At 38.6% G+C, this 12,500-nt stretch overlaps 1 protein-coding gene across 2 annotated transcripts in view; it reads right to left on the reverse strand.

Annotated features, from left to right (window-relative positions):
* Positions 1-6,713: 6,713 nt before the first annotated feature.
* The window catches only part of LOC136852491 (sodium-coupled monocarboxylate transporter 2-like), a 41,846-nt gene continuing 36,059 nt past the window's right edge, over positions 6,714-12,500 (reverse strand). For both annotated transcript variants that reach the window (XM_067127157.1, XM_067127158.1), the window contains exons 11-12: positions 10,744-10,844; positions 6,714-10,634 (exon numbers count right to left, since the gene is read on the reverse strand). In XM_067127157.1, the coding sequence (XP_066983258.1) occupies positions 10,432-10,634; positions 10,744-10,844 (304 nt within the window). In that variant the 3' untranslated portion in view covers positions 6,714-10,431. The remainder of the gene's footprint in view (positions 10,635-10,743; positions 10,845-12,500) is intronic.

Genomic DNA, 12,500 nt, shown 5'->3' on the forward strand with positions numbered 1-12,500 from the left:
TAAAATTAGAGGATTCAGCTTGCGACAAGCGGCCCCCCCCCCCAAAACCCACAAAAAAAAGAAGAAAATAACTCTACTGGTACTAGCTCTAGTCCTTAGCAGTCTAGTGCAAGCGACAATAAAAACCTCTCGTACGTGGATGCCTACTTTTATCTGTCTCTTTGTCTGTCCGTCAGCTTTTCTGTTTGTTTTTTTGTATCTGACTGTTTCCCAGTCTGTTTATTTGTGTATCTGTTTATTGATCCGCATGTTTATGTATCTACTGGTTTATCTGTTTGTTTCATTGATTGAATGTCTGACTTTTATTCTCTGTCTGTCGGTCTGTCTGGTTTTTCTATCTGTTCATTCGTTTGTCTTCTGTCTCTTTGTCTACCCATATGTTTGTTTCTGTACCTCTCTGTATATCATTTAGCCTATCCATCTGTTTGTTACTCTCCGCCTGTCTGCCTGTTAGTTGTTGGCCTACCTGTCTAGCTGTTTCTCCTCCGAACTGTCTGTTACCCCGTTAGATACTCGGTCAACCTGTCTGCCTCTCTGTTTCTTCTGTCAACCTGTCTGCCTCTCTGTTTCTGTCTGTATAACAGTACGAATTGCTCTCCTTACCTGTAAGTGAGGCAGCCTTCATTTTTCGATTCTATAAGTGAAAAGAAACAGCCCTTAAACCTCCATTGATAAGCCTGCAAGAAGAAGACAGATACCCTGAGTTAGATTCCAGGGCGGGGAAAGAGTGACCCGGCTTCATCCACTTAGCAGTCTCTTAGTGCTCTGCTGAGCTAAACAACAATTACGGATCAGTTGGTCTGTTGTGGGTTGTAGCTAGGTATAGGTCTACCTGTTTATAGATAAAGGTTGGAGATGAGAAAACACCAGGGGCTGATGCGCTTACAATTCAGATGCTACGGTTTAGCAGCGAGTGTGTGTGTGTTTGCTTGAAGGGGTGACCTATCTGTGTAAGGTATGCCTGGATGAGGGAAAAGCTCCAATGGAATGCCTACAGCGAACCACGTGAGGTGCACTGACGACACTATCCCCGTCCCTACGGGGGAGACTGAAGAGTGAAGAGGAGAAAGAGTGCCAGCTTAAAATGTAACCCACTCTTAGGACGATTCCTAAGACCTTACTGACCTCGAGACGGTCATGAGGATCGAATAACCAGCAACTACAGGCCACGCCCACTGCACCAGTTGCCACATTTTAATGAAACCTTACAGAATGAAATTGGCTGGAATCCAATGACAATTTTACACTTTCCCTGTCCTGTAGTTATTTCATTTGAATAAATATAAATCAATCCACCTTTTAAACTCAGTCAACAAGGAAATGGCCTCCTGCTACGTTTCCTGTTTTCAACCTTGTGGAGATTTATGTCTTTTTGTATAACTAAACCTACATCTTCAGTGAGGTTTACGCATTATAATGTCGTTGTTTGACATTGCATTAACATGTCCGTCACATGTCTTTGTCCGTGCGTCATAAATATAATCATATATCTCTTGGAATATACATAAAAGATAGTGCAGGATGTCAGAGTACATAGCACTGGCATATATTACTTCAATAAATAAACATGTTTATTTATGTAAGAATGCCTAAGTGGGCATAACATAAGTAATGTGCGAGATGACAAAATCACCTCGCGTGGTGCACTGCAAGCATTACTAAAGAGTGCTGGCAGCGTCCCTTCGGCCCCTAGCTGCACCCACTTTTTTAGCCTTTTACTTTACCTCCTTCCCTGTTTCCTCCCTTCAGTCTTGCTGTCCAACTTCTCTAATTGTCACTTCTTCGTGCATCTGTGGGATTTTCTTCCAGCTCCACCTTTATGTCCACCCAGTGCTTGGCATAGCTAACTCTGTGTATAAACACCCCTGAAATTTGAACGGGTGAGATGACATTAAAGAACTGGCGTTGGGGAACGTAGGGTGGCGATTGATAGCAATGGTAATAAGAAAAGTCTAGCCTTGTGATTACGAAGATACTGTTACTTTAATAACTCTGAACTATTTCGTTTACTTCCGGGGCATTGCCTCATCCTGGTTTTTTCCTGATCCACAATGCCCAGCTATATTTTACAAAAGCTCGCCACAAGATATGCCCAGGCCATCAAAGTTGTCCCCGCAGGAAGGCTGTGCCGTCAGTGCATCTCACACTGGGCACTGTAGGTATTCCTTAAGGGTCTTTGCAGCGTCCCTTTGGCCCCTAGTTGCAAGCCCCTGGCATTCCCTTTACTAAACCTCCGTTCATATTCTCTGCCTTCCATCGTCTGTCCACCCTCTCCTACCAATTGTTTCAGCATTGTTTTCAGTGCTGGATAACCCCATAGGTTCCAGCGCTTGGCCTTTGGCCTAAGTTTGCATTTCAGTTCCATCAGAAGTTTTGTGTATTCTCCGGTCCTTATTATTTTTTCTCCAATCGCCGCCGCCCCCACCTCCTCTCAAAGAGAAGCAGACCTGTACGTCTCGACAGCTCTGTAAACGCGTTATTTTTATAGTTCTGTAGTTCCTCGATGGACGAGTCGGTAGAGTTCTCGGTTAGCACTCTGCTAGGACCGAGTTCGGGTCTCCGGCCGACCAATGAAGAATTAGAGAAATTTATTTCTGGTGATAGAAATTCATTTCTCGCTATAATGTGGTTCGGATTCCACAATAACCTGTAGGTCCCGTTGCCAGGTAACCAATTGGTTCTTAGCCAAGTAAAATAAGTCTAATCCTTCCGGCAAGCCCTAGGAGAGTTGTTAATCAGCTCAGTGGTCTGGTTAAACTAAGGTATACTTAACTTATAGTTCCTGTATTAAGTAATCCTTCAGATTCGTTTCCCAGATGGGCTGCCTCTCGTAAACAGAAGCAATTCAACAGCTCACTATACTCAGAACATTTTAATAGATACTTGATGGGTATGGATAGTTTTAAGCTACATGAGTGCGTCCAGAAATAATGTCACTTGTAGACTGATTTATTTACGTTCAGCAGTTTAATTTTTTGATACACAAGAGTTTGTATTACATTGGATATGCTATAAATTTGACGGCAAGCGGGCGAACACAGGAATATACTTAAGATGTAATGGATTGTTTGACTTTCTGTCCAATTCAATATGCATTTTGCTTGGGTGGGAATTTATAAAGAGAAGTGTTCGATATATATATATATATATATATATATATATATATATATATATATATATATATATATATATATATGTGTGTAATATATATGTGTGTGTGTGTGTGTGTGTAATCATACACACACACACACATACACACACACACACATACACATATATATATATATATATATATATATATATATATATATATATATATATATATATATATATATATATATATATATATATATATATATATATATATTTCTAACATTAACAAGGGATTGCTTCAAGAAAAAAAGGACGGTCACATCACAAAAAATTCTGCATCAGCTGTTTTGTAGTACCCACAAAAGATTCATCAAACCCTTACACACACACACACTGTGCCACTCACCTCTATCTGCACATTCAAACACCACTTCCACAATATTTATCCAGGACTATTTGGGACTTCCTCTCCTCTTCCTCTTAACTGTCCATTTCACCAACTTATTTTCTCTCATTCTTTCAACATGACCAGACCATCTTAGAACGCTAATTCATCCTTCCATTTTTGCTAACTTATTACTAGTGTAACTTATTCATACCTCTTCCCTTCTCAGGTCTTCAGAACTGGTAACATTGTAAAAGCTTCAACCTTTTCTTGTTTCATTTGTATTCGCCATCCACGTTTTACTTCTATAAAGGAAAGTTGGCTCAACAATCCCACGAGACTTGCACCATATCAAATTAATTCATGCAGAGCTATTAACGTTGGAGTAGGCATTTGAAATTTTCCTTTTGTCTTTGAAAGGGACAAAAAAAGGGGGGGTCAGTTACTTTAGAACTTTTTTTATTTAGTATATGATGTTCTTTATTCATGGTATGAATATTAAGGCATATCCCAATACGTAAGGATTCCTTCCCTTTGATTCTCTGCCACTCCAGGAGCAAGGAAAATAAAACTGCTACAATTTTAGTAGAAAATTTAACGTATAACGAAATCATTAAGTCTGTGCAGTTATCAGACTATTGCTTCTATACGGCTCATTAGTTTTAGTTCCATGGATGATATAAAATAACATAGATATCCTTGAAAGTAATTGAGTATGGTTATCAGTATTGTCCTAGTAATTCCAAAATATTCTATTTGTAAGTTAACGAACAATTTGTTATGAAAAATTTATCCTTAGAATATGCATGAAATTACTAGATTTCGTGCAAAGGGCACCAAAAAATTCGAATTTTCATTTTGATATTAGTCTTGCATTCAAAATTCTTTTTTCACACCTTCCAAAGGTACATCACTTTGGTGTCTGAAACTCTCTTGAATAACCTGCCTAAATTCTCTGCCCGTCACCCTGTTACAATGACAGACACTCTCGTCACTGCAACATCACCTCGTGGGCCCTGTAGGAGGAAAGCGCCGTCAATGCACCTCACATGGTGCACTGTAGGCATTGCTAAAGGGTACTTCCAGCGTCCCTTTGGCCCTAAGCAGCACCCGTTTTTTTTTAGCCTTTAGCTATGTCTGCATTTCCTCTGTCTTTCTTCATTCATCCTGTCCAGCCTCTCCAAACTTTTATGTCTTAGTGGAAATGTGGAGTTTTCTCCTGTTCCCACCTTTAGATCCATGCACTTCGTCTCTTCTATTTTCTGGATCTCTTTATCTTGCTGTCCAACCACTCTAACTCCCTCAGGAAGCTGAAATCGAAGACAACTGTCTCGCATTTTGTTTTAGTGTACTATACAAAGTCCAGGATACAAAATTGTTTTTCCCCCATGGTTTTGTCAAAGCATAGGGGAATGATCTTTTATTTCCATGCTGGTGTGGAAGGACATTAGGAATATTAAAAAAAAAAAAATTTACAGGTTTTTTATAAGTCTCTCTTGCAGTTAACTTAGATTAAATAAAAAAAACTCACAGTCATAGGTGAAAATAATTTAATCTTATTTTTTTGTGGCGTTGGTGCCTAGGTTATTCTGTACGTATTTCTTTTCTTATTATCGATTAAATAAGCATATTCTTTTCACTGAAATTAACTCTTGCATAAAATATCCTGTTATTTAAGGTGACATCAAAGCACAGTACACGGTATACACGTACACTAAGGCGAAAGTATAGCTCCATATTCAGGCTGTATTGAAAGTAAATAGACCCTACAAAGACTAACCACAGATTTAAATTCTAGGTATTCATGAGATCTTGCTTCCATAACAAAAAAAAAGGCCGATTCTTGTCCTTCCTGTCTCTATAATCGATTGAGACAAAGTTTCTCTCAACTGAAATAATGTAAGAATTTGAGTGGGTTTTATAAAATACCTGCATCTTTAATTTACAGATGATGGTATGATGATACAGCCAAAAGAAAAGTGGTTATTTTTGTTGAGCAATTTAGCTATCTATACTCTAACTGCTCCATAAATTTTGATGTCTCTAGAAGGTGTTTTGGTCTCTCGCCAGGGAACCAGGTAATGATTTTATTCTTCGAACAACTTGTTTGATTACATTTTCATGTTACCACCAGTAAGACAGCAGTTCAAGAATGGCTTCAAGTTCAGTATTAATAAACTCTGAGGAGCAAGTTCTTAGAGCTAAGGTTATTTCTTTTTCATTGGCAATGGAATCAGATTTCATAGTTTTTTTTATTATTGCAATGTCATTCTTTAAAAATCTCTTTGGCATAATTATCTAATTTCGTGAATATTTACTTTCTTGAAAAATGTACCTCCTTCTAAATAGGCCCTTTGGATTACTGAGGTTCGTCATATCATCAAGAATTTTTTTAAATGTGACTCAGTGCTGAGTGGACCAGTCTAATTTATAACCGAATTTCCACTTACAAAAATTATCATTAAATGAAAAGATGTGTGGCACATAGATAGCCCTAAAAGTATAATTTTTTATTTTATATCCAATTGGAAATCTTCCCCACAAGGCATCAAGTTGCAGGAAAGAGTTTTTAATGACACTGACTATAAAAACCTGGCAAAATGATCCTTATAATCAAAGGGTATGATATCTACGTTGCTGGATTTAATATGGAAAGAATGTCTGGAAGGGATACCAACAGTGGTCCAGGAGCCATGAGCATGGCTCAGTTCAAATTCACCGCCACTAACTCGTTGTTTACATTTGGCAGAAGACGATAACACACGAAGAGAGCCACTCGTTCATTGACTGACGAGTCCGCCGTGTTTCTTGCTCAGCCAATCACAGCTTACTGCTCATACTTGAGTTGAAATTCGGCAGTGGTGGAGAACATCTCCCTAAAGTGGACAGCTGTTGTCTGCGAGCTATGATATTCCAATTTACAGCGAAAATAAGTGATATTACGTGATTTTAGCGTAATCTACTGGTAAGTGAATGTACAGTGCACTATATATACGAATATAGCAGTGCCATACTATTTACTTGATAAAGATATAGTGATTTCTATGTAACCTAGAATAGGTCGTGTTTCAAAGTTTTGCTGGTTACCGTATGCTACTTTTGTATAAGTACCAATACGTAATCATGATGCCGTTTTTGAGAGAAAAATGTAAGAGGAACAGCTTATGCATTTACTAGTATGACAGTGGTTAGTCTGAAAAAGAAATAATGATTTGTAGGTAGTAAATCTCGAGTGGATTGTCGAAAGTCTCGGAAGCTTTATTGTTCGTACAGAGACGAAAATACACAATACCCAATACGTAACACATAAATATGATATTTTATAATAAATGAATAGCCTATGCGTTGAACCTTATAAGTGCGTATGTGATGGTTATTTTAACAAATTTTTTTTCCTCAGGCTAGCTAAAAATATCAGGTAGTAATACTGCCTAGGATTTTGATCATAGTGAGTTTACAGATAATGGTGACGTGTTGAAGATGAAGTGATAGTGAATACGATTATCATGATGACATTGATGTAGGCCTAGCTCAGTTGATGTGGATGGTGAGAAATGATACATTTATTGAACGGGCATTGGCTGGTGACTCAGCGAGTGGCATTTCAGTTAATGCATTTTATACATTAAGAACGTCCTCCGTGAGGCCTCATTGGTCTAGGTACGGTTTCGTGGTACCTGCCATTGAGGACAAGTTTGGTCAGAGCAGGAATCAAGACGTCTAGGAACTGTGTGGTATTGAACCTCGCATGAGAAAAGACAAAATTATTAAAATAAATGCCTCTCTCGTACTACGCAGTGGGTGATATAGGCTAGTCTGAGAAGATCTGAATGCAGAGGATGACCAGAATTATGAAGTATTATAAGATGAAGTTAGGTGCTGAAGACTAGTCAGGGGCAACAGTATTAAAAAAAAGCGTAAAGGAACTAAAACATTTCCAGAGGATAGACAAGTTTCCAAAGATCTTTGGAAAATTTTCTCGGTGTGTAGATTTTTGTATCTTAATTTTGTGTGCCACTGAAGTCCGTTTGATTTCTTAATCATATTAAACTTTCTCATTGTCTGCATATCAAGCAGTTGTTTTAGTCTTTCACTAAATTCCATCGCAAGAGAAGTTGTAGTGGATATTATTGCTCTGAACATTTGAAAGATTCAACCTCATTAATCCTTTCTCCACCTAATCCCATTTCATTCCTTTCTATATACTATATCCTCATAACTCTGGTTTTTCCTTATGTTTATTTGAGTCTCATTTCACTAGATATCTCAAGCTCTCTGTTAAGCGAGATTTGTAAATTTCGTGGTGTTTTGCTGATTAAAACGGAACCTCCGCATGTCCTAAGTCTGTCAAGCTTTTGTTGTCACTCCAAAATCTAAACTTTCACTTCCAGTCTCGACCATTTTTCCAGAGAAAGCCATGAGACGGGTAAAGGGCAAAATGAAATAACATTTCCTTGCAACGTGCCGCTATTTACTTCAAATTACCTTGACAGGACACCATAAACATTAACGTTGCATCTTCTTCGTTCATAGATAATTTCAGTTAGTTTTACATATCTAGCGGGAATGCCATATAAACGCAAGACTTTCCATAATTTTAGTCAGTAGACGTTGCCAAGTGTCTTTTCGTAATCAACAAAAGCCATCAGAAAGGGATTTTTGTATTCCATGCACTGTTACGCAATAAGTCTTGACACAAATATTAGAACTGTGCAATTTCTGCCTTTCCTGTAACCAGCTTGTTCATCTCTGAGCTTTTTATCTATTTGTTTCTTAATCCTGTTGAGAAAAGCATCTCCATCTGTGCAATTCCTGCCTTTCCTGTAACCAGCTTGTTCATCTCTGAGCTTTTATCTATTTGTTTCTTAATCCTGTTGAGAAAAGCATCTCCATCTGTGCAATTCCTGCCTTTCCTGTAACCAGCTTGTTCATCTCTGAGCTTTTATCTATTTGTTTCTTAATCCTGTTGAGAAAAGCATCTCCATCTGTGCAATTCCTGCCTTTCCTGTAACCAGCTTGTTCATCTCTGAGCTTTTTATCTATTTGTTTCTTAATCCTGTTGAGAAAAGCATCTCCATCTGTGCAATTCCTGCCTTTCCTGTAACCAGCTTGTTCATCTCTGAGCTTTTTATCTATTTGTTTCTTAATCCTGTTGAGAAAAGCATCTCCATCTGTGCAATTCCTGCCTTGTAACCAGCTTGTTCATCTCTGAGCTTTTTATCTATTTGTTTCTTAATCCTGTTGAGAAAAGCATCTCCATCTGTGCAATTCCTGCCTTTCCTGTAACCAGCTTGTTCATCTCTGAGCTTTTTATCTATTTGTTTCTTAATCCTGTTGAGAAAAGCATCTCCATCTGTGCAATTCCTGCCTTTCCTGTAACCAGCTTGTTCATCTCTGAGCTTTTTATCTATTTGTTTCTTAATCCTGTTGAGAAAAGCATCTCCATCTGTGCAATTCCTGCCTTTCCTGTAACCAGCTTGTTCATCTCTGAGCTTTTTATCTATTTGTTTCTTAATCCTGTTGAGAAAAGCATCTCCATCTGTGCAATTCCTGCCTTTCCTGTAACCAGCTTGTTCATCTCTGAGCTTTTTATCTATTTGTTTCTTAATCCTGTTGAGAAAAGCATCTCCATCTGTGCAATTCCTGCCTTTCCTGTAACCAGCTTGTTCATCTCTGAGCTTTTATCTATTTGTTTCTTAATCCTGTTGAGAAAAGCATCTCCATCTGTGCAATTCCTGCCTTTCCTGTAACCAGCTTGTTCATCTCTGAGCTTTTTATTTATTTGTTTCTTAATCCTGTTGAGAAAAGCATCTTGATCTGTGCAATTCCTGCCTTTCCTGTTACCAGCTTGTTCATCTCTGAGCTTTTTATTTGTTTCTTAATCCAGTTGAGAAAAGCTTCTTGATCTGTGCAATTCCTGCCTTTCCTGTCACCAACTTGTTCATCTCTAAGCTTTTTATGAGTTTACTCTTTAAGCCTGTTGAGAAAAGCATCTTGATCTGTGCAAATCCTCCCTTTCCTGTAACCAGATTGTTTATCTCTAAGCTTTTTATCAATTCATTTCCTAAAACTGTTGAGAAAAACAGCATGAATATTTTCAGCGCAACCGACGTAGTTGCAATGGCTCTCTAGTCACCACATTTAGCCAGTTCACCTTTCTCTGGTGCCTTAGCAATCAGGCTGCGTATCCACATCCCACATTCTACAAAATCCTAATTATTACAGCTAAAATCATCTCTGCGGTTATTCCATTGTAGTCTGGTTCTTTCCATCTCCAAAATTTCTTTACAATTGCTCCCACCCAAAAACTGGCTAATTACTTCATAATCACATCCTGGTCTTCATCAGCTTCTGGTATATCAGGTAAATTATTCCCCCCTCATATTTCTTATTCATGACCTCAAGAAGATTATGTTCAGCTTCGTCTTTCTTTCTTTTCTGATGTTATGACCTTCTTAGGATATTTCATTGTTGCCACTTCCTGAATACATGGCTTTGTCATAAGACCTTCTTAGTTTCACCCAAGGATATTACATTGTTGCCACTTCCTGACTACATGGCTTTGTCATAAGACCCTCTTAGTTTCACCCAAGGATATTTCATTGTTGCCACTTCCTGACTACATGGCTTTGTCAGCATCATCATCCACTTCATTTAATGTCAGTATCTAGACGTTAGTACTTGATAATAAGTTCCACTTTTCTGCAAGTACCTTCAGCTTTGTCCGTTCTTTATTGTATCCCAGATCTCATCCAGTGTCCAGAGTTTCCGTCTTGTTATCCTATATCCCAGTACTTGTTTTGAATCCCCGTGATCTCTTAAGAGAAAGTCAACAAAATAATTTAAAAAATATATATAATATATGGTAAGTCTAAAAACAGCTCTCAGCTGAACGTTCACGTAGAAAGGACTGCAGGAAGTGTGCTTAGTAATGTTTAGGTTATTTCAAATGATTAACGTGCACTGATAGGCGTGTACTTTGGTTCAGTAGGAATTTCACTTCTCTTGGGTGCACTTAAGGCAAAAACGTCCAAATCTGGGACACTCTCAGCCGTTAGAGAATTATGTCCCTTAAAGAAAATCCAGAGGCGTGTGTACAGCCTTAAAAAGCTGGGGCTTATCAGTCGTGCATCGACATCAGCAGGATTAGGAGGGCCTGAAAAATAAAAAAGGAAGGTTTAATATGAAGATTCAGTCAAGAACGGTGAAGTATCTTAGTAACGTATTTCAGATTAATCATAGGCTACGGAAAAACACTCAGTTACCTATGAAGACGGACACCAACGAAGACACTATGTAATTCAAAACGATGCCAAGCATTCCTGTGTAGCAGTAACTCAAGTCATAGATAGTTTTCTCCGCTGCTCTGAAATGAATAAAGTGCCGTCATTTTTCTTTCAAAGAGAAAACTGATTATTCATTATTAAAGGCAGGGAACGATTCTTAAATCGGATAATAGATTTTCCAAGTTGACCATGAGGGTTGAACAAGTTGTGTGGGGCGAGATCTAGTGATATAATATGTAGATGTAAAACTAACGTGAAAATTAATGAAGGAGAATTAAAACGTGACGAGCAGTGAAACTTAATGTTACATATTTCTTTCATACTTGGAAACCAGTCTTCTTATGTATCCTCCTTCTCATAATGAACGATTTAGCCTCAATAAATCACTATCAAGGCCAGTAAGGTAAAATAAAAAAGAAATTTGTCGTAAGAGAAAAAGCGGAAAATATTTTTAAACTCTAAGGAGATTCCACACCGTATATAACTTACTCCGAATGGGTAGTATAGGGAAAAGCATCGATCCTTAGGAGTAGGGACCGATGGAGGATATACGAGTATATAAAGGAATAATATTCAGTCAAGGGAAACCGTTTTTTTCGCCATAACCGAAAGGAAATTGAGTGGTTGTGTTTGTCTCTCGAGGAGAAATGAGTGTTGTCAGAGCATGTAATGGCACTGTAAAATGTAAGTTTATAATTGTTTTGTTTTTCTCCATCTTCAACACGCGATCATGAAAAGAGGTAAATAGAGCGATAGTTGAAGGATCCGGTCGTTAGACGTTAGACCGCTGAGCTGGGACGTAAAGGCATTATTAGGATAAACAGGGTAACTGCCAGTCAAAGTGATTAACAACTACCGAAGTGCTGCTCGCAGGGATCATCGTCGGAGTTGGAAACGTAGGCAGGAATGCCATAGTCTCGTTCATTCTCCGGTAGGGACTGACAGGCATGATTCCTTACGTCCCAAGGGACACCCCACTTATTCCATTGATGGCTTCCAAGAAGTTGTTCAGGAAAAGGCAGAAATGCGTTCTGGACAATCGCATATTTCCCTTCGTAGGCTCTTGAGGTCGAAGCGGGGAGGCTGGGATGTAGGACTGTGGCAACGACAACTGCAGGGTGATTTTGAGGTCCGAGGCGATAGGTGGGGCGATAGGGGGATATAGCTTAAAACCCTGGTATATACAGCGGAGTCCATATGTCGTGTATGTCTCGTATGAAAGTGCAGGATATGTTGTATCATACGTAAATAAAGCGGGATACCTCGTATAATGAACGTTTCAGATCTTAAGTATGGCAATGTTAGTCTCATATTCGAACTACCGCACAGGCTGTGATTCTCTTAGTTTTACCCGTGTAATAGGATGTGGTTATTGTACCCCAAGCTCCAATGCTCACATGTTTTGTTATTTTATCATTTATACATTCGTATGTTTTTGATCTGTCTTCTGTTGTCATTTGCTATGCTGAAATCAGCGTAATAAACGAAGGAATGGAGAAAGTTACTAACAATTCGTCTTCTCTTACAATTTCAGGTAAATATTTGAAGTAGTAAATGGTGGTAGCAATATATAACTGTCATAAACCCAACAATGGCGACAGGAAATGAACTCGCACTGTTCGCAGCAGATGAAGTAGTGCACTGAGCAGATGTCAGTAGCGAAGGCGCAAAAGTTGTCGTCAGTCAGTAGACGTAGGCCTAGGCCAAGAAGGAAAAGCAGCTAGGATACCGGGATA

The sequence above is a fragment of the Macrobrachium rosenbergii genome, chromosome 25 (assembly GCF_040412425.1).
Source record: "Macrobrachium rosenbergii isolate ZJJX-2024 chromosome 25, ASM4041242v1, whole genome shotgun sequence".
NCBI classification, from domain to species: Eukaryota; Metazoa; Arthropoda; class Malacostraca; order Decapoda; family Palaemonidae; genus Macrobrachium; species Macrobrachium rosenbergii.